A 25,099-nucleotide genomic window follows, 5' to 3' on the forward strand; every position below is an offset into this window, starting at 1 on the left:
CTTGCCTTTATGTGATATTTCCTATGTTTGTCACTCATACTTATGTTATGTTTTCATCATGTCATCGAGAGTCTCGCCGCTCATCAACATAATTTGGAGCCTCTTGTGCTTCTCGCACATACAACAATACATTATGTTTTTTTCTTCCTTTTTTCGTTGTATTTATGTTGTGAATGTCACATTTTATGTAATAAAACATATCACATTGCAGTGTCGTTATCTTTAAGTTTCATGGCGGTTTCGAACATGTTCTGAAGCAAACAAGGCAGACATTGGAGCTGCTATACTGACATTGTTGAAACAAGAGGAAATCGTAAACATCTTTCTCCGCACGGGACACGCACCGCTCAACAAGCACCTTCATCGCATACAGAAATCAGCCAGCCCTTCCTGCCCTCATTGTCCGGGCAATGACGAAACTGTGCACCATTACCTTCTGGTCTGCCCGCACTATCGAAGAGAACGTCATCTTCTCGTCACAACTCTGGGCCGAAAAGCCTCGTCCATCCAATTTCTTCTCTCAGAGCCTGAAGCTACCTGTCACCTCGTCGAATACATCAATGCTACTGGAAGAATGAGAGCAATTCTCGGTGAAGTACCTACCCCGCGCACCTCGTCAGACTAATCACCCGCATCGCAGTTACACGCACCCCAAATTCTCGCTAGAATCCTCACTTAACCCTCATCAAAATCCTCTCATGTACATATCCACCCCACCCTACCTACCTCACCCACTCGTCTACATGGAGTCACCAGCGCCTCTCAGCCCTAACGGAACACACCATTCGGAACAAAGGCCCCTCTGTTCATCCCCGGGCCCATGTCACACACACGTTCCCTATATTTCCAAACAGACTCCTGTACCTGCCCGCGAAAGCGGCCGAGTACGCGTTACTATTTTGCAAAACGTTAGAACACACATCGCTCCTGTATATACACAAGTCATCTCATCTTCGAAGGGCGGCACGTCTAAAACGGCCGGCGGGAACGGCGGACTGGTGGGGGTACGCCCTACACCAGGGCATTCGTGCGCCCAGAGATGTGTTGGGGACACTGGGGGTCCCCTAGACTAGATAGTACTGTCCTCCTTAGAGTACACCTTGTTACGGACTAGGATAGGTCGAGCTCTCCCTAGGCGGATTGCCTAATCTGATAGCGGGCTCGCTACTGGAGAGACGGGGATCTTCTCTCGAATGAGAGGTTCGGGGGTTCCACTTAAGGTAGCGTCGGCTTTCCTTAAGGTGCGGCTTAGACTGAAGGACTGGGACTGTCTTTCAGAGGAAGTTCTGGATAAAACCTAGTAGAATCAAGTAGGGAATATACATGATTCTGTCTGCTCTATATACTGTCGTCCGTGTGCACAGACCAATACTACGTTCGGTAGGTAGGTATGAGTGTGTCTATACAAGGGCATCTTATCTGATGCCATGCGGGCGATTATCTATGCATGAGGCTTACCATGCCTCTTCTATCTGTCCTCAAGGCGAAGCATGCCTTGGAGTCTAACTGCGCATGCTGCGGCATGCGGCTTTTCTTCTGACCATGAAGCAGAGCTTCTCCATGATCCGGGTCGAGGACCATCTAGGTCCGTCCAGATGTAGCCTAGGCTTGTCTAGGTCATCTAACGGCATCCAGGCCGTTTCTAAGTGTCTCTACGAGTCTCCGTTGAGTCGGTAAGTCTTCCAAGACGGTGCATATGGCGGGATAGGGGCTAAGGTCATGATGACCTCCGTAGGAGGGGTTCTCGGTTACATGTTATTGTAACACACCTCTCCATAGGACATAAAAATTGATTTTAAAAATAAATAAAAATAAAAAAAACCAAGTGAAAGGGCACCGCCGGTTTGGAAGAGAGGACGAGCTTAGTAAGACGCTTGATGAAGTAAACTGCTTGTACTGGGGTGGATCCTTGGTTGGGATGGCATATACATTTGTTGATGAGATGCTGAAAACTGGTAAAGTGAGCCAGGATGTTGTGGATCTTATACCACGTCTTCGTGTTGTTCGTGCTGTGCTGGCTATCCCCGATGGTCTTGATGGCAGCCTCAATGCTATCTATCTTGTAGAGGAGAAGATCCACGGCAGATTCATCAAGTATATCAATAACAATTCCACTGTTGCTGCTGACAGCCTTCACGGCCGAGAAGTAGTCATTGGACTATTCCTATGCTTCGTACAGCATGTCCAATATCAGCTTACCAATTCAATGGTCGTGCCGAGTCGCTGACAGCATGCTTTCAACAGCGCAGCATCACAAGAGCAAATGGTGGGTCATTCGATTTCGATGACGTCGACGAAGTGTAGATACCGTTGTAGAAACAACAATACTGTGAGGAACAAATGATGCTCCAGACTGTATCTGTAAATGTTGTGAGGTCGCGCGTTGCCTAGTCTGCTATACTTGAGACGACAAGTGCGTTCGACCCTAAAGGGGAAGCGAGTGCAGCAAGGATCTAGTAGTGCGCGCCGAAGGCGCTACTGGTCGGCTGATGCGAAGCGCGAGAAAGTGCGCAGGTGCGCACAAGGCGCGGGAAAGCGAAGGTACGCGCGAGGCGTGGGAAGCGCGCGCGCGTGAGCGGTAATGAGAGAGAGTAAGAGTGAGTTTGCTTAAGGGGTGATTAGATACTAGGCAAGAGATACGAGCGCGAGGTGTCAAAGAATAGATTTCTACTATGTTCTCCTAGGTAGTATGTGGGTGGTAAGTGGGAGGTAAAGTTCTTGTTGGAAAGTAAAGTGTCTAATAATATGTACTGCTGGCGCTTATATGGCGCCTAAGCGCTGTCATGCGGAGCCGAAGCGCTACCGAGTAGGTATGTAAAGATATATGTAAGTAAGGGTCCATGGTAAAAATAGAGGTGGAACGATATGTAAATAAGAGAAATGGGAATATACGCACTAGAGAGCTTGGTGGACAGTGGATGGATGCTTCTGGATGGCTGGCGCTATAGGGCGCTCAAGCGCGGGAAAGCGCGCGCGTATACATCGTAAAGCGCGGGAAGTCGTGCGCGCATGCTGCGCATTGCGTGGGAAAGCTGCGCCTCGTAAGGGAATAGCTGTGGATAGCACACAGAGTGATGCTGCAAGTCGTGCTGTGTACTCCCTAGTGGAAAGTGCCATATCACACAATGCGAGGCACGAGTCTCTACACCGTAACCAAACCTGACATGTGTCAAGATACCATGATTGATTAGTTAAAGGATGACATACTGGCCCTGGCCAGTCTTCTGGCCAAAGATATTCAGGTTGGAAGACATTTTGAGAACGTAGCATGTCTGTAGAGTGCACGCTGAAGCGCTGATGTGTGATTGTGACAGGACCGTAACATGGTGAAAGTAAATTATAGGTATACATTAATAAATTTCACAGTACTGAAACAAACATCGATCGGAATTCAAAAATAAGTCGCGGCAAATCGGCAAATCGAACCGTAACCTATCGTCCACCATACGGATAGTCCCGACTACGTATTATATATACCTATGTCGTAGGCTGTATGCACCGGCCTTTTATCAACTCTCCTTATCAGGCCTAAGGGGGCCACAATCTACATGCCAACGTCCCACGCCTGGCACGCCCAGTGTCCCATCTCTGGTGTGATACAATCAAGACATAGGCTCGGGGCTCCTGTGCTCCTACATGCCTCTGAAGTCGCGAATGCGCTGATCAGGCTGAAGGCGTACCCTCATCAGTCCACCGTTCCCACCGGCAAATTTAGACGCGCACAAGATGACTCGTGGACCATTTGCGCCATCACGGTAAAAGCATCACAATGCCATGACTAGCAAGTACTGTCCTACAGAGAGCACACACCCTCAATATATATATAAGTACCACTTCTTCACTCCATGCAGCGATGCATGGTACATAGTACAACACCGGATATGATAGTAATGATGGCTCTCGGTGGCTTTTCAAAATTTCAATAGCCAACTACTTAGCCCACAGCGATAACTCGGACTTTGATCGGGCGCTGTGACAATGCCATCCAGTGCTGTTGTGTATAAATGCGTTCATCACAACCTTGCAACGCTGTGAACGTTTCCTTCACCCTCCACAATTCCATTCAGACAACCTTTCATGTTTAATAATCTTAAAATCTTCCCTGAAGCACACACCTGCTTAGTCTTCACTGCTGAATTCGCACTCACCCATGGCGGCAGAATCAATAAAGAATGAAATGCTCCAGGACATCTCTGAAACGTGAGCCGTGCTTGGCCGTTGTACCTCTTTGCATAGTTGATACCCACCGTTTTAGGCGCCAAACGATTGTACATTTTTCTGCCTAGTCTGTTATTGCCAGTGGCTGACATAGTAGGTATCCTATGACTTAGTATGTTGGGATCTCTGGTTTCACCATATTGGTCTGGGACCACATTATCACCAGCGCAGATGAGGTATGACACCAGCAAAATTGGTGAAACTCAAACTCATCAACATATTCCGCGCCAGATTGAATTGATATGGAAACACCCTAAGAGGGCCTGTGAGTGACATCTTGGATACGGATGTGTACTTGTATCTGAAACTGTTTGCTAAGTTATATACTTGTTTCTACTGGTATGCATATGTATTGACAGTGTCTGCTAGTAAAAAAGCTCACACGACTGGGTTAATGTTCCAGAACCGATATCTTACTCCTCTCGTCTTCATTGTTAATCTGGTTGGTGAGTACCTTGCCCTTGACTTACAGTTTCACCTGTGACCTCTACTAGCATATACCCTAACTTCATGGGACGACGCAGTGAGTTTTGATATTTTAATCTATCTGCCAGTGATTAATCTTACAATCTTGATTGCAGAGGTCAGGATTGCGTTGCATCACTGGACTTACTAGTTAACATTGTTTAAGTTGCCGCCATTTTGTTCGATATGAAGGGGCCACCACAGCTATAGGCATTGAGATAGCTGGGTTGATGATGCTGCTACGGTGAAATTTATCTCTCCTCCCAGCAAACATCTGCTAATGATAGAAAATACAGCATCGTTGCAATATATAAACATCAATGGACTGCCATCGCGCCGGCGGTATTTTTACTGCTAGCTTGGATTGTAGTGACTGCATAGCTATTGAGTTATGGTGAACGTATGGTTTTATCTTCGTCACACAACGGATGAGTTTACAACATAGTTCTCAGCCGTTACTCACTTATTGGATAAAGTTCACTGTGAGATACTCATTTTTCGCACATGACAACCTTGTTCACGATTTTACAGCTTGCAGCATGGTGTTCAATTCGTATGTCCTTATCAGTAATTATCCAGATGTGAGTTTTGAAATACTTTCTAGTGGCGGGATTGCTTCGGCTTCAGCTTGGTTGCCTCTGCTCTACGACACGTATGTCTTTGGGTTGACGTTGAACCGCACGCTTCCTTCGATCCGCAATAAAGAAGCGGGGCATATTATCCGTACTCTTTTTGCAGACGGGCTACTGTACTACAGGTGCGCAAACCAGGCTCTCCAGATAGCATGCCTCACCAAGCATATAGCGTCATCTGCACCATAAATCTGATATTGACAGTCATGATTATCAGAGCTCAACAAGGGGTGAAAAACATCGCCGCACAGTACGCATATCTCCATCACAGTGTTTGCTCAAATTTTCATTGATTTGCTCGCTGTGCATAGGCTTGAACTTCTGTGAGTGTTTTTTATGTAGTAAACCACCAATAACAGCGATTGATTGAGATGATTTTGTCACAGTCTCACAGTGAGCACGGCTTGAAGTTCGTATCCGTCATAGAGTGACAGTTTTTACGGTCAACAGGTCACAATGATGTCAAGGATTACTCTGAACCTCAAGAAGCAAGTGTTTCATAAACCTGGTCACCGCCACTTACAAGCGGAAAGTTTTATTATGTCCACACGCAATAATGATACACACACACCCTCAGGTGAAGTTATCGTGGTCAGCCGATTGCGATCACATTCTGTCTCCTCCGCAGCGCGCGTCGAGTTGAGCAGCCATGCGCGATCTGGATCGGCAAGTTCTGTTGTACCCCCTGTGCGAACCATCACTTTCCCAGAGGATCTATCAAACTCCCCTACTCGGCCTCGCTTAAAGACGATATATTCTACTACCGATAATATTGATCCAACTATCCTCAGTCGTAGTAGTGACAGTCCAGTTAGCGAACATGTCGATTGGCCTTCAGCTTCGAATTCTGACCAGCGAAATACTGCAGACATTGTATGATTTACATCGATTCTCTACCTAGTCCGTTATGACAGTTGTATGTACTAGTAATTCTTCACGGGCAAGGATGCGAATGCAATGTACTTATACTAAATTTATATCAATTATTAGACCGGTCACTTCAAGGAGTGACAGTGACAGGTGAACGAAGACTTCCAAATCAGACCGAGTTCTGCTCAGTGGCCTTGGCTCATTGCTCTTCGTCAGCGCAGGACGCGACACTCAAACTTAGAGAATCATTTGCGAGCTCCCTTTTTGTCTTCCTGGTTTTAAACGCTTTAAATACCTTCTAAAGCCATCTGGACTTGGACGCCAGGTTCATCCACCACAGGCCATCCTTCTATACCCACCTTGATACCGAACATATCCCATCCAAGGCTATGGCAAATCCATCGTCGACTTCAACCAGTCCCGGAAAGCGCGCGAGCACATCGAAGCTTCTCAATGATTATGTTTGTTTGGATCGGACACACATCGTGGCACTGTACTGAATATGTGTGCAGCAACTCGGGGACTCTCTTGGAAAGGGCGCGTTTGGTCAAGTCTACCGTGAGTAATGGGGTTTCTGTGAAATAGACTTTATGCAAGCGTTGATGCATGCAGGGGCACTTAACTGGGCTACTGGTGAGACCGTGGCCGTGAAGGAAATACAACTTAGTAATATACCAAAGGGAGAGCTCGGGCAGATAATGGTGAGTCGGGGACTCATCATCAAGGGCTTCGGGCGCGTTGTTCAAGACTTCATCCTAGTCCGAAATCGACTTACTAAAAAACTTGAATGTATGTGGCTCTCGAAACTTATAGTCTGATGGTTTATCCGATTGATTCCTCAGCACCCTAATATCGTCAAGTACAAGGGCTTCGTCAAGACCAGGGAGTACTTATACATTATTCTTGAGTTAGTCCTCATTCCACTTCAACTGAGAACATTCACTGAGCATAGATACCGTGCCAGGTTCTGTGAAAATGGATCATTGCATAATATCTGCAAACGCTTCGGTAAATTTCCAGAGAACCTGGTAGCGGTCTACATATGTCAAGTCCTGGAGGGGCTCGTATACTTGCACGACCAAGGTGTCATCCATCGTGATATAAAGGGCGCGAATATCTTGACTAATAAGGATGGCTGTGTAAAGCTTGCTGACTTTGGAGTCGCTAGCTCTACTACAACTGGCGCCATTCATGATGATGCCGTTGTGGGCAGTCCCTATTGGAGTGAGTTGTCATGGTATGTGTCTTCGTCGCGATTTATAGCTTTCTACGCTAGTGGCACCTGAGGTTATCGAGCAATCTGGTGCAACTACGGCGTCAGACATCTGGTAAGTATAGTTCAACTGCTTGCGAATCAACATCAAAGTTGATATATTATTCAGGAGCGTTGGTTGTGTAGTTATCGAACTTCTTGAAGGGAAGCCTCCATATCACTTCCTCGACCCCATGCCTGCGCTCTTTCGGATCGTTCAGGATGACTGCCCTCCTATTCCCGATGGTGCATCTCCGATTGTCAAGGATTTTCTACTTCACTGTTTTCAGAAGGACTGTAACCTCCGAATCTCAGCCAAGAAATTACTCCGTCATCCTTGGATGATATCTGCAAAGAAGCAGATGAATGTGGCAGCGGGAAATGGAAAGAGGTCTCCAGAAGGCGGTCCGCAATCATTCCCTGACGGCAAGAGACCCAAAAGCAACTATAACTACGACGAAGCTGTCCTCAAGGTACAGGAATGGAATGAAGCCCTTAAATGTGATCAATCTTTTTTATATATCAATTCCACGCTCATGTTCCTCTAGCCCCTACACGACCTACGAAGAAAGATAGTCGTAACTCCGTCTCTGAAGGCCAACCGCCATCCCCGACTCGTGGTGGTCGAGATAAGCCTGCGGTGTCGCTCCTTCAGCATTCAGTCCTTGGTCTCCAGGCTTCGACCTCTGGGAACTCTGTTCTCAAAGGACCCAATGCTGCCCCGGGAAAGCCTTCTGCCCCCGTCGCTCTAGTGGAGAAGATTCGGGAGCCACTAGCTTTTGTCCTTCAGCCTCCAGAAGAGCAGACAGACAACTGGGACGACGACTTTGAGGATGGACCCTCATTCACCAAATTACAAGGTATGTGCGAGATTGAACAAGAGTCGTGATCTTACTTTGTGTTGCTATGTAGCCTCTGCCTTAGAGAAGATGTCCATGGAAGATGAAAAACCGGAGGGTGATGATAATGCGCAGACCATCAGACCAAATCGTAGCCCAGCTGGCCCGGGGACAATACCACTCGCAAGGGCACCATCTGCCGATATTGTACCCATTGTCGAAGACTATTCCGACATCGCAACCGAGGAGGACGAGCTCCTACTTCAAGAGAAAGTGGCGGATTTTAAGGTTAGTGCATCCCTTTCTTTTCCTTATTGCTGACTAAGAAATATTGCAATGTCGAAGATGAAGAATTCGGTACGCAGGGGACTCTTTCATCCTGACGATATCAAAGTCCTCGGACTCCTTTCTGGTTCTCCCGGTCCTATGTCTGCACCCCTTCCTAGTTTGTCGCGGAAAGCATCTCGCCCGTCTCTCAGTCCTATTTCTGGCATGGGCCTACCACCTACAGGTTCGATACGATCACATTCCCGCTCATCTTCCTTTGTTGGATCTAGTTCAAGTGCCTCCGGCTCTTTTGGTCGCACAGAGGCAAAACGTGCAGCTAGCCATGCTGAATTTGGCAAGTATGCTGAGGAAGACGATGAGGACTACGATGATATCTTTGGAAAACCTGGCGGAACAAGTAAGTAGTCTTATGCCATTGTATGAATGATTTCGAACTCTAGCTTCGCAGCTCTCGAGCAGCCGATGCAGACTTTGCAACTCAACACAAAATTGTCGAACAAGTCATGGGTAAGGCCTGTGTTTTATTTCGGACATTTTGTGGTGATTGATTTCAATGCAGCTCGGAGACGATTCAGACGAAGACGATCCTTTCGCAGAGGCAAGTTTTCGTGCGTCATCCATGAATACTGGCTGACTAAATTCTTCAGATTGACGAGGGTTTTGCTGAGGATGACCTTGAGACTAATCTTCAACGCGACAAGAATGCTCGGTTGTGCAACATGGTGAACCAACTGATCGATGAACTGACACCCTCGGCACCTGACTTCCAACTGCGTGATGCTTGTGATCAACTGGTCAGTTCAATCAAACTCAATGGTTGTATAGTCTGATGCATCGCCACATTTCTAGATCAATATCATGACAGAAAACCCAGATATGCTTGTGCAGTTGGTGTCTTCACATGGTATGCTGGCAATTTTAGAGGTACTGGAAGGCAAGTGTTCCAGGGACGTCCTCATGAAACTTCTTCACATGATCAACTTAGTAAGTCGGCGACCTAATTTTGATCCATGAACTTAACGTCGTCGGTTAGTTGGTCACAAGCGATCTTGGGTTCTTAGAAAGCTTCTGCCTCATCGGTGGCATTCCGGTCATGATGGGTATTTTTCGTGACTCAGGAGAGGTTGATAATGAAGGGCTGACATCCTGTAGGTTTTACTTCAAAGAAATATTCTTCTGAGTGTCGCGTGGAGGCATCCAACTTCATCAGGTTGCTCTGCCACACATCTGTATTGACGTTGCAAATGTTTATATCGTACGTGCTTGTCTGACTTCTCTTTATGCACTTGTTCACATCCCCTAATAGATGTCGTGGCCTGAAAGTTCTTGTTGATCTGTTGGACGAGGACTACACAGACCAGACTGAGCTCGTCGTCGACGCTCTCAACGGCATAGGAAGCGTGTTCGAATTGCAAACTCCAACGACTAAGAATGACTTCTGTCGTATGTTTATCCGCGAAGGCCTCCTCGATCCCCTCTCCTCCGCTTTGCTCAATGTCATGGGCAATTCCAGTCCCAATGCAATCGAGATGAAGCACAAGATTATACAGATCCTTCTCGTGTTCTCACAAGTGACACAAAGCGATATTCATGTACGTAACGCCATGGGGACCCGGAAGATTGTCAGACGTGAGATTTCCGTGTCAATGATTAGATTCGATGCACCTGACTGGAATTATGATGGCAGGTTTATTACGCGCGTGCGAGCTTCTGGAGATGGAATGCCTGGTTCAGATGCTGAAAGCTGTGAAGCACTTGTCCATGAATGCTAATCTGCTCGAGGTGCTTCAAAACACTAACGCCATCGAGATACTCATCAAGCTACTGGATGAAGAGAAGACCGGTCCTCATAGCACGGTAAGCCATATGAGATCACGACTTGGGCGTCACTCAGATCAAATGGTACTTCAGGAAGTGTCAAATCACATTTTCCAGACCTGTTATAACCTCTGTCGGCTGAACAAGTCACGACAAGAGGAGGCGGCTCAAGCCGGCATTATTCCGTGCTTGAAGCGAGTAATTGAGACCAGTTCGCCTCTCAAACAGTTCGCGTTGCCCATTCTGTGCGACTTGGCTAGCGCGGGGAAAAGCTGCAGATATCTCCTTTGGCAACACAATGGTCTCGCGCTTTACTTGAAGCTTCTAGAGGACCCATACTTCCAGGTCAGCGCCTTGGAGGCGATTCTGTCATGGTAAGGAGAATTTTCAATTGCGTCCTGTACTACGACTAACGTGAACTCAGGTTGCAAGATGAAACGGCCAAGATTGAAGATGAGCTGGTCAGTTCTGAGTCTCTTGAGGCGTTGCTCAAGTGCTTCGTAACCGCAAAAGCCAACTCCTTTGAAAACCTCCTCGACCCCCTTCTCAAAATCTGTCGTATCTCCATCCCGCTCACCATCGGCCTTGCCAAATCTCAATTCTTCAAGCGCATCATTGACAGGCTCAACCACAGCCGTGCGGTCGTTCGTCTCAACCTCTTGCGTATCCTCCGGACCGTTTGCGACGTGCACCCAAACCGTGCGATGTTGGTGGAGCGCTACGGATTGCATGAAATGGTCATGAAACTTAGCAAGGATGATGGTGCTGTCTTGGTGCGCGAGCTGGCGAGAGAGATTCTACCCGCACTAGCCCCTGCACTTAAACCGGTGGGCAACAGGTCTCTGCTCAAGGGGCATGATACTCCGAAAAGCGGTCTGATAGCGCCCAAGAAAGCCAGGCGGACAGCATCGGAAACGTCTGCGATGATGGGACCAAACTCGTCCTTGCTGGGTCTTAGCATGGGTCCCCCTCCAACATCGAGGGCGGGGATAGAGAGGACGTACTCATCATCCAGGCATAGACTTGGTGATATATCTTGGCAATCTCATGGAGGACAAAGATAAACTATTTATTGTCTGGTTAGACTGGGTGCTTTTTATTAATTTATTGTCCGTTCTTTATCATTAGCTTTGCATGCATCGTCATCACAGACAATACTCTTATTTGCACATTACCATATATCCTCGCTAATGATAGCATGCAGAGAACAAATAACTTGATTAACAACGTAATCTGGACATGAATTATGAGCAAATTAGGAAACAGCCGAACAAGGTAACGGACGTACAAGTAATCTACTTGCGAGCAAAGGGTATCTGGAAACCAGAGACCAGTGCCCTTGCACGATTCTGTGCACCAAGCCCCACTGCATTGGTGACAAAATGTATGTGCATACCATAAGGCTTGGGGTACGAGTCCAAATTGACCTCAATTTGAGGGAAGTAGCCCATGGCCTCTGGCGGCAAGCCAAATGAAACGACACCAGCTACGCCGCTCGGAGATTTCATTGTTGATGATGCGGGAGGCATGACTATGCCAGGGAACTCTCGAATCCTCGGAAGTACAAACTCCACCAGGGTATTCAAAAAGTCGTACATCTTGGGTCCCTTCAACTCGACCTTTGCACCGATTGGGATACCAGGGCGCATCCATCCGCCGACGTTCTTTTTCCCCTTCACGATCTGCACTCCACTGCTCGAAGGACGACCTCCACCACTCTCGGTTTCTCCCGACATTGCACGGAACGCGGCGATGAGACCAAGTAAACTACTCCGGTTGGTAAGTGCTTCCTTCATCATGGAATGAATGACTATTTTTTCTAAATGGACGACATTCTGAGAAGTGGTTGGAGGTGCCGGCTTTTTGCCCGCCTGGGAGCCACCGACAGGAGGGTTATAACGGTTTTTAGTGTAAGGGTCATTGGGGTCGTAAGTGAGACGGATTTGGCGTGGTGATGATGGTATGCCAGACTCGTGATTGTAAGTCATGTACATCAAGTTGTCTTGAAGAGCAGTGTGGTAGTGGTCCATGAGACGACATGGATGCGTGTCGCGGACAATGAGATTCCTGACGTGCGGCACTGGAAGACCATTCTCGTCACGCTTGAGGAATTTGCGAATTTTTGGAGGCTTTCTGAAAGGACGGACTGCTTGTGCACTGTGAGAGACGCGAGCTGCTGCTGCACTCATCTGAAAATTATATTTGTGAGAACAGGTCCAGGTATCAGAAAACCGGAAAACGAACTGGGGGACGCGGTGACGGGACGCGAGAGTCGAAGTGAGGAAGCAAAGCGATGGACCAAGTATGGAAATATTTATTTATGAATTATTTTTATACTTCTTCCTCGGGTTAACGGTCAGGTCAGCCTCAGTGCTAATTCATTCGCAGTCCTCAACGTTGTTGACGACGTCGACGGTCGACTTTATTTCTTTTCATTTAATTGTTTACTTAATGGCTTTGACTGAAACAGCACAATCAGCTCTCCCAACACTGTGGGACGATACAATCGTGCCCACTCTTCGCAAAAGTACGTATATAATACCATAACGTTCCTGTCCAGAAGCCCCAGGCATCGAATTCTGACGGGCCCGCCTTCTCTTCCTTTTTTTCAGGACTAGAAAGCGAAAGTCGTATCCTTGCTAAACGCCTGTCAGTGGCATCTTTTTCTTCTACGGACGACACACCAAGGTCGAACGCTCCTTCAATTTCGGGCCATACTCTGCGAGATCAGGCCCCAAATTCACTTTATTCTCCAGAACACAAGAAACTTAGTGCTATACCCAGACCAAGCTTGCAACAATCAAGAAGTCCTTCAGAAGCATCCTGTGCCAACGGCGCTTCCTCACACAATCCTCCATATACACGCGCTCGCACAGTTTCTCAACCATACTTGTACGATTCTTCTTCTCAACTTAACGGCTACGCGAACGGACACGCTCTACCCACCTCAGATCCTTCTCGCCCTACTTCCCCCCGCACCTCTGACGTGAAACCCACCCGAATACCGATGGCCGCGCGGGGGAGAACCATAAGTACTTCCAGTCATGACCAGAGTATCGCAACTGGTACAGAAAGTCGCAATGACGTCCTTTCCCACCAGACGCCTACTTCTGACACGTCTCCTGATCTCTGGATTATTGACGAGACTGACCCTACTTTATCAAATGCCACCATTCGACACCAGAGATCAAATATCATGAATGAACCTGCTCCATTTGGGGCGAGTTCTATCAGTTCCTCTATTCTCTCCAAAAAGTCTCACCACGACGCTGCCTTTGCGCCTCCGCGGCCTTCCAATGAATCAGAAGAACGTCCATTTGAACATTGGTACAGAGGAGACGTGCATAGGAACGGTGGCGTCGGGGAATTGCGTGTAGGTAAACGCATGGAGATGTTGCGTATCGCCAACTTCGGACACGACACGAAGTCAAGCACGCACCGTTTTGCACCTCGGGACTTCTCTGCCGCTTTGGAGTACAGCCGTAGACGAAAGAGAGCTGATAGTGCTTCTGGTCTGCGAGAAAGGGAGAGTCTGTATCTAGATGAACAGAAAGCAAAAGAAGCGGATATGGTGCTGGACGAGAGCCCACCGACGGACATTGATGGTGATCATGATGCTGACCCAGAGGATTTCTACAACGCATACGACGGTACAGAAGACGTCACCATTCATCCTCCATACAGTGCGTCTACGCCTGGTCTAGTCAGGTTCTCTGCGGAGAATACCCGGAGTGAAGCACACCCTACTGTCAATACCGAGATGCCACCCTCTCGGATACCCGTTGCACGTACAGCCTCGGAACCCCTCAGAGCCAATACATCCATTGAAACGACACGCAGTTCCGAAACTCTGATTCCATCTCCTCCTGATTCCATCACAAGTCCCCATCGGCGGTCATTTTCACGATCACAGAGTCAATCGCCTGATCATCCACCAAGTAACAAACGTCGCACGAATAGACCGGTATCGCCTTCAACACCAAAGAAGTCCAAGACGAAAGTGAAGACGCCACCTTCCGCTGCACGACGGAAGGAGGACAATCGCGGTTCGGTCGCTTCATATCCAACTCCCGAAGGAGATGGTATGGTTGACGCCATACCCACGTGGACCCAACCAGTTCAGAAGTCGGGCACCTGGGACGAGGTGATAAGATAAGAGTAGTTCCATCGATTGTTTCGCTGATCGCTTTTCAGGTGGTATTGCCGGTTGTTGCGCGCAAGAAAGGTCTAGATGGTCAGTACGAGCAAGCAGATGGCAGCCCTCGTCCAAAACCTCCCGGTCCTGTTGCTCCAGTAAGTGCATTTCCAATTATCGTATCCGACCAATTGCTGATGTTTGCATCAGGCGCCTGGCACTTTTGGTTACGATTACTCCAAGTATCGTGCGCCTCGAGGAGAGGAGATACCAATGGATGAATTCGGCAAGCTACCAAGCATGATTCAGGAGACAGCAGCATCGAGACCTGAAAGCCCACCTCCAGCACTGCCACCCCTCACCGAAGAACCAGAGAGACCTATTCGTCCAGCCCGTCGGAAAACGACCCCACGTCCTCCTGATTCTCCAGCACCGTTCTCGCACTACCGACGTACAGACATTCCGACCATCAACGTTACGCGACCATCCACTGACCTCGAGTCACCACAGCAAGTACCTCATGATGATGAAGACACAGGCGCTGGGTGCTGCAAGTGCGTTGTTATGTGATTGCGACGATATCGAAGCATGTGTTCGTTCTCTTCATTGTCCCATGTTTTCACTTTTCACTTTCTCTTTTCATCCACATTTGCACATATGTCATCTTCATTCCTCTCTTAGCCGCGTCGTTCGGATTTCCTTGCATATTGGGGTTCCTCCTTTTCCGCATACCTTACCACTCAAGACAACTGGAGTGTCATACCTCTCGTTCACTTTCCGCTCCGTACCCTCCTCCACTCATACCATTGCCCTGTCGCAGAACACATCCGTCCCTCTTCTTATGCCGCTCGTTTACCTTGTATATTATGGATCCATGGCCGGTATACACTCAAACTATTTTAGTGCTCTAGTACTCCGGATTGACTCACTTACACATACATCATCAGTGATATTCTTGTTCTGCATCGCGAGTTGCAAGTGCAAAAGTAAACATTAATAGTATGACATTACTTGGGATATATGGACGGAGAATCGAGAGGCAACCACTACATAGACTCGGTCAATTTTCAAGCTCAAGGTGTTAACATCCTATCGTACAACTCAGAGGCAAGGCTCAGTAACAGTGAACGACCTGCTAGCTCCAAGCAGTCCATCTTTGTCTACACGCACTTCCTCCGTCGAGAACTGAACATCTACATGGTACGTCCCAACTTCATCCCCCACGTCTACATGTGTCATATTCGCAAACTGCGCAAGTACTTTCCCGTCCTTCGACCAGGCGATGGTGTAGCGTTCCTCGCTGGAGACAGGATGTTCTCTAAACTCAGCAAGCGGAACCAGATCAACCTCGAACGTTCTGTGGCGGTCATCCCCACACATTATCTTGAAGTTGTCGATGAGATCGACACGTTTGAGCAGCGATAGCCAAAGGCCCTCCAAGCACACTTTGCAAAAGTTGGGCTTGGTGACGCTGCGCATGAGACAATCGTCGTTCGTCGGACGATAAGACGTATCATTATCCATGCTGAACCTTCACACCAGTTAATAGCTTAAACTCCTTAACATAAAAACCACCCACTCACGTCGGGAACATGCCATAGTGACCAAGCGTCGCGTTGAATCTGTCATCGGTGTTAGATCCACCAAGTTAATGGATAAGCGTGATCACAACATACTCAGCTTCTGTCCCATATTCCAGTACCTCTACGCTGCATAGTTGCGCGCTTCCTTCAAGAGCGTTGTTCTTCAAGACAAACGAGATTTCATGCACGCCAGCGCTCAATGACGTGTCCTCATAAACATCATAGTGCCACCTGTCCACGCCGATATCTTTTCTTGGTGTCCAGCGTAAATCGACTTTGTCGAACAAGATAACCAAGTCATCTTGATCTGGGAAGCCAGACAGCGAGAACTTGATCAGATGACGTGCGTAGTTTCCTGATGACAAGAAAGAAATAGTCCATGGTTGAGTCGTATTCAGCAGTGTCCACGGATACGCTTGCATCGGCATCGTAGACCGTTCTGCGCGGAACAAGTTTGCATCATCTTCCTGGTGCTCGAGCCAGTGTGTCCATGTCACGTCTGAGAGATTGTGAACAGCGTTAACACCGAAATAAGCAAATCCCCCGTCATATTCTTCGCCTACGTCGATGATGGAGTGACCAATCTCGTGTCGAAGGACTAATGCCCCGTTTGCTAGGGAGGCAGTAGTTGTCCTTCACACCTTTTGTGAGTATGTCGAAGATAACAAGTTAATGCGGAATCGCAAACATACGTATATTCTCCGCCAAGCCCTGCGCATGGGAGAGTGGTCAGCGTGATGCAGTATTTAAAGATAGATACGGGATATCTTACCACCATATAATGGATCATTGCCTTTAATAGTGAAGTAAGCCTGAGAGAAGTAGTTGAAGGGTGTGTTCCTGATTCAAAACACGTACCAAGGAGAATTGCATAGTTACATTTATTTCCAAGAGACGCACAGGCCATTAAAGCAACATCAGAGTTATTTGCGTATAGGCCCCTCAATTCCGTGCCATCGCGGTATAACCCAAAGGGAGTCCTAGGCCGGAATGTGTATGAAGTAAAGGATCATGGATATGATAAGCACCTCTTAGCTTTCCCATTGACACCTACGCCGCTCTGGAGGAAGAATCAGCCTAGAGCTTGGTAGCCAATTTGAGAGCACTAACTTCTTGACTAGGTGAGAACACAGCCCAGAAGTTCAATAGAGGCCTGACGGTGGAGAACGTCTGATTTGATGACAAGTCGGTGACCAGACGCATTGCGTCATCAAGAAACTTGTCTCTTTCACGCATTGTGTCTGTACATTAGGCAAGGACTGAGGGTGTGACATGCAAAAAGACAGATGAAAACGCACACCCGTCAGAGAAGAAAGCAAGATCGATACGGTTGTTTGACGGCCCGGATTGCAAAAGACTGACAACTTCTAGCGGCGGGACTGGTACATCTAACATAATACCATGCAGCACCCCTTGATCCCTAAATGACACCTGTGTCTCGAGCCCACCGAGTCCACTTGGTCCAACAAACGATAAGTCATTTGAGCACTCCAGCTGCGCACGAAGCCATAATTCGTTGGTGTTATATGATAGAAAGCGTATTATTTCTTTGTCGCCAAGTGATTCAGCAGATGGTACAGCATTGTGCTGCCTGATGATTTGCCCTGATGTCGCTGGCAAGAGACTCTTGTGCAACTGTGTTTCGCCGAAAGACACGATGTCACATGAGCTTATAGTATTGGTTTCCCGTCGAAGTGTCAGTTGGTATGGTCGAGAGTTCCAGTACGCGCCGGTACTAGCTGCGAGGGTAAATGCAACAATACTAGTAGCCAGCAATGTCTTCATGTTTCATTAAACTGACCGTATGGTCACCGATGAAGTTCAGAATAAATGATCAATTTACACAACACCAAATAAAGCAGCAGCGAAATCTGCGCATTACTACCTGCGGAACTCAAGCACTCACGCGCACATAAAAGTCTCTCCACCATGGCAGTCAATCCCAACGAAGATACGGAATTGTGAGCAAATATATTATCTACTTCCTCTATACTTGCCTATATACGTGCCCAGCAACGATGCTCTCCGCAAGTACGGCATCATCCCTCCTAAAGAAACTACTCCCCCTACCCCTTCACCTCCGAGCTCTCCAAAGTTACACGACGTGCTCGATGATCTTACTTTAGAAGAGCTAAAAGAGCTGGGCGAAGAGATCACCGACGAAGACCTAGACCGTGATATCGATTCATATCGGAGACAGCGATTAGCTCAGGAGCAACTGCAGCAGAAACGCGCCCGCTTTGGGAGAGTCTATCCAATCGGACGCGATGATTATACCAGGGAGGTCACTGAGGCTAGTAAGATTGATGAAGAGGGTGATGAAGAAGAGAAAGGCACTGGAGTGATTTGCTTCTTATACAAGGACGGGTCAGTTCTCCTCTATTCCTGGCAGCTCAGGTATTCATCTGAGTAAACAACCAGAATTCCTCGGAGCGACAGAACTTTTGGGCATATACACACTCTAGCAAGTCGATATCCGCACTCAAAGTTCGTGTCAATCGTAGGCAACAAATGCATTGCAGACCTCCCAGATTCTCGAGTTCCCATGTTAATTGTATACCGCAAGGGGGAAATACGGAATCAACTTATTGCATGGGGAGCCGATCGTGAAAGACAGCTTGAAGGCAAGCTTATCCTTGATACCATTGCATATCAAGTCTAAGAATCATTGCAGAACTCGAGGCACTTTTGATTTTATGTGGCGCCTTAGATATTTCCCGTGGGCCACTGGGGGAACGACGAGCGACCGATGGCGACGACTTTGAAGAAGAGGATGATGATGATACGTCTTCTCGCATGCGGTCTGCTGCCACAAGTACGAATACTCGGGCACCCAAAAATGTACGGGCGCAAAGCAAGAAAGACGACTCGGACTCGGAATTTGAATTTGACATGTAGTCTGCAACAGTGTCAGAATTTGAGAAGTACCAAAGCTTAGCACCTAGTGCTTAACCCTCTTTTGCTTCGTGCTGTGAATCTTCTGGCTGATCTGCCTTCCGTTGGCTTCCATTGGTACGAACCTGCACTTTTTATGGTATACGAGAGTTTCCTTATGTACCGAGCCCCAGATTTGCCCCAGATGTACTTACTCCACTTGGGACGTTGCAAAAAGGGTAGTACTTTGAAGGTTAGCGAACAACCCGAGGAGAGGGATGTCAGAAAGGTAATACTGAAACTTGCCGTTGGCCTAGATTGGCCTGCGAGATTTCTTCTCAATATGTGGTCTTCAGTTCCGCTTGGGAGCGCGATCATGATGTGGAAATTTCTCAAAATTGGTTGGCAGAACGTTTGCTCTGCCGGGCGCCCCCAACATAATTTAGGCCGTCTGGCACGTAGATCTTTGGAAATAGGTAGATTCCGACCAGATCTTCCGGGATCACTACCAAGTTCTTCCGTGGAGGGCGCAGGCAGTCGTGTTGCGTACCAATCAATGGGTGATTTTATCCATAGGTCATATCGTGATCATGATCAGGGTCAATGTTTATGCGTTCTCGAAGACAGGGCACCTCAACGACACTCACATTTTTATACGACACTTACATTTGCCCAGTCAAGACTACATCATCTGAACGACTGACAGGAGAACTACTGTCTCGCCACAGCACCCAGGAAAGATGATGGCCTTCGATGAGCCGGAGGCTAAGCTTGAAGTTCCTTTGGACATCATCAACTCCGCAGCTGCACGCCAAATGATTTTCAAATCATTAACATATCGAAGAGGCAGGTCGTAAGCCTAACCTTTGGACCGTCTGTGGCGGATCTGGCATCGGAGCATTTTCCACTCCTGTGGCGAAAATGTCCCCTCAGGATAACCAATCGGGATCCCCAGAAGTCATAGTACAAGCACAAAATGCGAGTTCGGGCATCCAGTGCACCATTAGGCATCGATTAGGCGTGCTCCTAAGGTCCATCCCAATCAATTTTCTCGAGGACGCACCTATTCTTGGGAAGGATGTCTACTACTATGCAGCTTGAAGCACTTAACCGCGCTTTCATTCGTCACCGTCTCACTAGGTACATGATCCACAATTTTGGCCAGACACCGAGGTAGCGGGCCGGCGATGATCCTCCGTAACATTCGCAAGGCAATGAAACCAAACAGCCGAATGCTAATCCGTGAGTGCCATCTGCGGTCCAATGTAATGTTTACTCCAAAATCATTAATGATCTCGTGCTAGTGATTGCGTGATCTTCTACACATTGCCACAAACACCTGGTGTAAGAATAGATATCGATTAAGCATTGTGGAGCTCAGAATGCAGTCTGATGTATTTCTGAATTTATAATCCCCAAGGCCCCTGAACTCATATCGCCGGATTTCATGGCAGGCGGTTACGAATCACACCAAACAGACCTGACTATGTGGTTTGCAAAGACCGAACCCCGGAAGAGCTAAAGATCATTGGGCAAGTTCCTTATAGATATATTCGATGATCGACTAATGATGGTTCACAGGACTGCCGCTGGTCGACGTCTAGCACTCACCCAGGTTTATGAACGATGCTCATAGTCTTAGCTGAGGATCGTTCAGAGCTGATGCTAATAGCAAGATCTCCGAATACATGGATGGCCCGTGTCGTGGATATTTAGCGCCATGGTAGTCATGGATCGGCTCATGGAATTGTACGAGATGCTATGTACAATTTTCTGTAAGCTACCATGTAAACTATGATCAACCAGATATCCCCCACTCCCACGTTAGTGGAGGGAGGACTTTGTCGAACGCAAACGGATTCCCATCAACTAATGGCAACAAGATGTACTGTGCTCCCTTCCGCGTATAGCCGTCCAGCGGTAGTGGTTCCTCAAATGCCCGATACCCAATACACATGACAGTAACCTGAGCATGATGAATTCCAGGAAAGATGGGAGTCGGGGACTTGGCGCGTGAGCGTCGTTACCCATAAGAATATGTTCAGATATCAAAAGGTTTTGATGTCTGAAACTGTACAATACATCGGGAGATCTGGGCAGGATTGAACATACAGTTGCACTAGTGATTACGAGCCGAACGATTTTGAACCGCGGGATCAAAGCATATCAAATACTCTGTCCTTGAACAGCTTCACCTACTTTTCATGCGACTGACTTTCTTGTCCCACCATCTCTTTTGCTGGACGTATTCTCCAATAACTTGTGTGGGCATTGCCAGGGCTTACACTGGTGTCTCCTCTTCGGAAAAATATATGTTTCCAGCTTTTTTGCTCTCCCTCATGGAATACGAGGCACCTCCGAGTCCTTGCTGTCAGTACTAGCTTGATATAAGTTGCCACGAGGCATACTTAGAACTCGATGGTAGAACATCCCTAGGCAGGTCACAGTGATGTCCTAAATCACCTGTGTCCGTTCCTCCGTTGAGTGCGGCAGGACTGTTGCCGCGCGCGCCACATGCATGCGAGGTACCCGTCGCACTAGTCGTTCCACTGACAAATGGTCAATGTTTCCAGTTCAATCATGCGACAAACTCGCATTACTCATCGGGAACACCTCCTTGGTGTAAATATGCTAGCTCGAATAGAGTAGTCAGCATTGCGGCGTCGGTGAAATGACACATTTATGAAGATTAATTGAAAGTTGAGGTCGAGAGTTGGCCGCAGCAGTTGAAGGGAGTTACCAACTCTAATACATATTACGTAAAGAATTCAAATGCCAGCGGAACGGAAGCCACGATCGAGGCTGTACCCTGACAAAAATCGACAGCATTATCTTAAGGTGGCAAAGAGGGAGCGGACTGGGTGAAGAGGTAGTCTGGTTAGAACTCAGTCAATGAGCTTATCTTTGTTCCAGAAGTCAATCTTGATATTTGCACTCTGCACATGATCACACTCAGTTCAACTCCGACATCTTGCCGACAACTTCAGATTGCCTGCCAGTCAAAAACTCTGACAATTGATTTTTCTTTGCTTGTCATTCAAACAGCGAATACTCCGACATGTTCAATGCTGGGATGAGGCCTAGCGTACTCGAGCTGTACATGTACTGCACGCGTATACCTCAAACAGAAGGAGCAGGTCGAAAACGAACTATATCTGTGGCCGCTGCAAACACTGACTCGGAGGCGGATGCACCCTGCATACAAGGTATGCAAGTTACTGCTTGTCATTTTACTCGACGCCTTTGCCCACATGGCTGGTCTGACAAAGGGAAGGGCTCTGAGTTTTTACTTGACTTGATGTCAGTAGTACAAGCTAGGCCGGCCTTGCGCCTACCGTCTACCTAAATCATGTGGGTTCCATGTGGAACTTAGATGTTATAATGAATAGCAAGCCAGCCAGCAGCTCATCGTTCGGGGATATCTACCCGCTAGCAACGCCCATGCCGCTACCAGCAATCCAGCATCGAGCATAGCAGCACCCCCGCTGCTTCTGCAGAAGTCCCCATATATGTAACCTGGCGAGAAGAAAAGGGTACCAATGAGCCCCGACAACCTCCTGAAGCCCAGTCGGATTCGACAATAGCGCGCAACTTCTGTAGTATCAAATGGTTGGTCAAACACAAGACGGTTGCCGAGGTCGTTGCATCCTTATGGCCCATGAGAAGGAATCCTGATATTCCTTCCGCTCGAAGCTTGTTGATGCCGTAAGTTTTGTTTGTCGTCGCGCTAAGCCTTGTGCTCATGTAAAGGCGAACATTTCCAGAATGTAACTCCCCTGTGACCTGCCTGGCAGTGGCAATAGTTTCTCCGCCTACCTTGTTATTGTTGCTTTCATCATCTCGCTGTCCCAACCTGGTCCCAACCGCTTAGGTATTATGCCACCTGTACTCGTGTTATTTGTCATACTACTGCCACGCTGTTCTGCCCCCGTTATTCAAATTCCATGTTTTGCAGGCTTCTGCATGGTTCTGTTAGTTTCCGCCGCATCAATCTGTATGCTACGGTTTATTCACGTTCTTAGCATGAGTACGCGGTCCCCGATATGTGGGTCTACTGAACGGCCTGCCACCTCAAGATTTGTGTGGCTCGCAGTTGGAACGTTGGCTTGCGGTGATATATGCTCTGGTGGGTGCACCGGCCTGGTTGACCGGTGGGGATAAATGGATCACCATGTGCGCTCCCACGACAAGTCTTCTGGAATCGCCCGTGGGTTTGGGCACTTGACTTCGACTGTGGCTGCATACTGCGCTACACCCCATGCACGCCATGACTGACATGAAAACCTCAGTGACCTCCGAGTCAGCCCAAGGCACGTTAACATCCAATTTAGAGCTCGATGAACAGGCTCCACCTTCATTCGGGCACGCTATGCACAAGTTATTCGAGTTTGACCCATCTTATGTGAACTTTAACCATGGTGAGTTCTACCAAGCGATATCAATGTCGTACATTGATTTATGACCGATGCATCGAAGGTTCGTATGGTTCATTACCCATGCCAGTCAGAGTTGCGTGCGATAAGCTCAGCGCTCGCATTGAAGCTAACCCAGACAAATTCTTGCGCATCGAGTGCGTTCACCACTGGATCGAGGCTCGTACTCGAGTGGCCAAGCTCATAGGGGCAAACACCGACGAGTGTGTTTTGGTGCCTAATACATTACATGGCATAAACACAATTCTCCGCAACTTCGAGTGGCATGAAGGGGATATCATCATTGAGAGTAGGTCAAGAATAATCACATGGAAGTTCTCCTACTTAGTATTATTCCTTCTCCCCATACAACAGCAACCACAACTTATAATGCCGTGTCCCGAGCGATTAGGCATCTCGGAGATATCCCGCCATATCCACAAGTATCCACACTCAATCTTCAGTTCCCTACCACACACGCGGATATACTGGAAAACTGGCGAGAACATATCCGCCGAGTGACTTCGGAAAAGAGCGAGACTCGCAAGGTTGTCGCATTAATAGACGCCATCGCGGCCAACCCCGGTGTACGTCTTCCTTGGAAAGAAATGGTAGCCATTTGCAGAGATGCAGGTGTTTGGTCAGTGGTGGATGCTGCGCATTCAATTGGCCAGGAATTGGATCTCAACTTGTCGGAGGCGAAGCCTGATTTTTGGGTATCGGTTAGTTTATCAATTCTGACTCGTGATATTGTGTTATTGACCGGTTGAGCTGAACAGACTTGTCACAAATGGCTCTTTGCAAAGAGAAGTTGCGCAATCCTTTATGTTCCAGAACGGTATGTTTCAACCTTCCAGAAGCATAATATCGATCGATATACAATGGGATGGGCTAGAAATCAACATGTTATCAAATCTTGTATACCTACTCCACGCAATTATTGCTCACCTCGAGACGAGGGTTACAAGGGCCCACAAAGTTTCGTGAATCTTTTTGAACGTTAGTTCTCTCGAATAAATCAATCTCGAGTGCCCATGTCTTATTGATTGCTAGGGAACGGGACCATAGATTATGTTCCATTCCTGAGCGTGAACGCAGGTTGGTGCGAAGTTGTCATCAGCACTACTGTTTTGACTTGCGACTAGCCTTGGACTTCAGGCAGTGGCTCGGCGGCGAGCACAAGATCAACGAATACACTCACAATCTCGCAATCGCAGGTGGAAAGCATCTGGCAAGTCTCCTAGAAACTAGCGTCATGGACCCTTACGGTGACTTGACTCTAAACATGGTGAGTTAATCCAGTTTTGTGTTCCTTTATTCACTTCATGTTTCCTTGGTCAGGTCAACGTGGAACTGCCCATTCCTGGCGACATCAAATATTCGAATGAAATCAACAAGCTGCTGATAAATACGTTGTTGGTCGAGTGGAATGTGTATGCTGTTCCTTACTATCACAATGGAAAATGGTGGACAAGGTGTAGCGTGCAGATATGGAACGAGGTGAGAAATCGAACTTATCTGTTCATAAAGACATCTTGACTCTTACGGATAAAAATCAGATTTCAGACTTCGAAGTTCTCGCCGATGCTTTCAAAGACGCGTGCCAGAGAGTAGTGGAGTTTGCAAAGTAATAGATACTTAAGTGCTCGATGTACGAAATATTTCGAGATTGAACGTGGTGCCAAGAAGATCTACATGCTGACTAAGCTGCGG

At 47.7% G+C, this 25,099-nt stretch overlaps 9 protein-coding genes across 9 annotated transcripts; 7 read left to right on the forward strand and 2 right to left on the reverse strand.

Annotated features, from left to right (window-relative positions):
• Positions 1 to 1,490: 1,490 nt before the first annotated feature.
• HD556DRAFT_1306466 (uncharacterized protein) lies at positions 1,491 to 2,227 on the forward strand (the record flags this gene model as incomplete). Its single annotated transcript, XM_041299917.1, has 3 exons — positions 1,491 to 1,585; positions 1,617 to 1,673; positions 1,852 to 2,227. The coding sequence occupies 3 exons, from the start codon at positions 1,491 to 1,493 to the stop codon at positions 2,225 to 2,227; spliced, it is 528 nt and encodes a 175-aa protein (XP_041162840.1).
• A 1,703-nt stretch (positions 2,228 to 3,930) lies between these two features.
• HD556DRAFT_1355822 (uncharacterized protein) lies at positions 3,931 to 4,536 on the forward strand. Its single transcript, XM_041302471.1, has 4 exons — positions 3,931 to 4,200; positions 4,256 to 4,268; positions 4,332 to 4,394; positions 4,450 to 4,536. Exons 1-4 carry the CDS (start codon positions 4,151 to 4,153, stop codon positions 4,489 to 4,491), a joined length of 168 nt encoding a protein of 55 aa, XP_041162841.1. The 5' UTR covers positions 3,931 to 4,150; the 3' UTR covers positions 4,492 to 4,536.
• Positions 4,537 to 5,011: 475 nt separating this feature from the next.
• HD556DRAFT_248414 (uncharacterized protein) lies at positions 5,012 to 5,690 on the forward strand. The gene is made up of 3 exons (XM_041310012.1): positions 5,012 to 5,236; positions 5,288 to 5,440; positions 5,488 to 5,690. Exons 1-3 carry the CDS (start codon positions 5,112 to 5,114, stop codon positions 5,606 to 5,608), a joined length of 399 nt encoding a protein of 132 aa, XP_041162842.1. The 5' UTR covers positions 5,012 to 5,111; the 3' UTR covers positions 5,609 to 5,690.
• Positions 5,691 to 6,333: 643 nt separating this feature from the next.
• Positions 6,334 to 11,625, forward strand: HD556DRAFT_247856 (uncharacterized protein). Its single transcript, XM_041310011.1, has 21 exons — positions 6,334 to 6,646; positions 6,698 to 6,743; positions 6,798 to 6,886; positions 6,945 to 6,974; positions 7,028 to 7,092; positions 7,150 to 7,409; positions 7,462 to 7,513; positions 7,568 to 7,938; positions 7,986 to 8,297; positions 8,350 to 8,564; positions 8,622 to 8,961; positions 9,013 to 9,071; positions 9,124 to 9,162; positions 9,212 to 9,358; positions 9,414 to 9,548; positions 9,598 to 9,664; positions 9,717 to 9,819; positions 9,871 to 10,193; positions 10,252 to 10,421; positions 10,476 to 10,756; positions 10,807 to 11,625. The coding sequence occupies exons 1-21, from the start codon at positions 6,575 to 6,577 to the stop codon at positions 11,444 to 11,446; spliced, it is 3,816 nt and encodes a 1,271-aa protein (XP_041162843.1). The 5' UTR covers positions 6,334 to 6,574; the 3' UTR covers positions 11,447 to 11,625.
• On the reverse strand, positions 11,616 to 12,678 carry HD556DRAFT_1289090 (ribosomal protein L5 domain-containing protein). The gene is made up of 3 exons (XM_041299366.1): positions 12,627 to 12,678; positions 11,826 to 12,571; positions 11,616 to 11,766 (listed from the first exon to the last, which is right to left on the reverse strand). Coding segments are annotated over exons 2-3 (747 nt in total). The 5' UTR covers positions 12,627 to 12,678; the 3' UTR covers positions 11,616 to 11,765.
• A 49-nt stretch (positions 12,679 to 12,727) lies between these two features.
• HD556DRAFT_1355872 (uncharacterized protein) lies at positions 12,728 to 15,538 on the forward strand. Its single transcript, XM_041302472.1, has 4 exons — positions 12,728 to 12,909; positions 12,995 to 14,526; positions 14,577 to 14,675; positions 14,728 to 15,538. The coding sequence occupies exons 1-4, from the start codon at positions 12,834 to 12,836 to the stop codon at positions 15,085 to 15,087; spliced, it is 2,067 nt and encodes a 688-aa protein (XP_041162845.1). The 5' UTR covers positions 12,728 to 12,833; the 3' UTR covers positions 15,088 to 15,538.
• On the reverse strand, positions 15,539 to 17,932 carry HD556DRAFT_1355876 (IgA peptidase M64-domain-containing protein). Its single transcript, XM_041302473.1, has 9 exons — positions 17,399 to 17,932; positions 17,211 to 17,341; positions 17,129 to 17,160; positions 16,959 to 17,080; positions 16,873 to 16,893; positions 16,793 to 16,811; positions 16,194 to 16,733; positions 16,101 to 16,139; positions 15,539 to 16,048 (listed from the first exon to the last, which is right to left on the reverse strand). The coding sequence occupies exons 1-9, from the start codon at positions 17,883 to 17,885 to the stop codon at positions 15,619 to 15,621; spliced, it is 1,821 nt and encodes a 606-aa protein (XP_041162846.1). The 5' UTR covers positions 17,886 to 17,932; the 3' UTR covers positions 15,539 to 15,618.
• Positions 17,933 to 18,029: 97 nt separating this feature from the next.
• Positions 18,030 to 18,998, forward strand: HD556DRAFT_1431072 (thioredoxin-like protein; the record flags this gene model as incomplete). The annotated part of the gene is made up of 4 exons (XM_041304970.1): positions 18,030 to 18,061; positions 18,114 to 18,467; positions 18,522 to 18,724; positions 18,775 to 18,998. The coding sequence occupies 4 exons, from the start codon at positions 18,030 to 18,032 to the stop codon at positions 18,996 to 18,998; spliced, it is 813 nt and encodes a 270-aa protein (XP_041162847.1).
• A 4,243-nt stretch (positions 18,999 to 23,241) lies between these two features.
• HD556DRAFT_1525926 (pyridoxal phosphate-dependent transferase) lies at positions 23,242 to 25,089 on the forward strand (the record flags this gene model as incomplete). The annotated part of the gene is made up of 8 exons (XM_041309292.1): positions 23,242 to 23,392; positions 23,451 to 23,696; positions 23,762 to 24,108; positions 24,166 to 24,385; positions 24,440 to 24,484; positions 24,532 to 24,674; positions 24,728 to 24,886; positions 24,946 to 25,089. 8 exons carry the CDS (start codon positions 23,242 to 23,244, stop codon positions 25,015 to 25,017), a joined length of 1,383 nt encoding a protein of 460 aa, XP_041162848.1. The 3' UTR covers positions 25,018 to 25,089.
• Positions 25,090 to 25,099: the final 10 nt, after the last annotated feature.

This window comes from Suillus plorans (assembly GCF_016647745.1).
Source record: "Suillus plorans strain S12 chromosome Unknown HD556scaffold_15, whole genome shotgun sequence".
Lineage (NCBI taxonomy): Eukaryota > Fungi > Basidiomycota > Agaricomycetes > Boletales > Suillaceae > Suillus > Suillus plorans.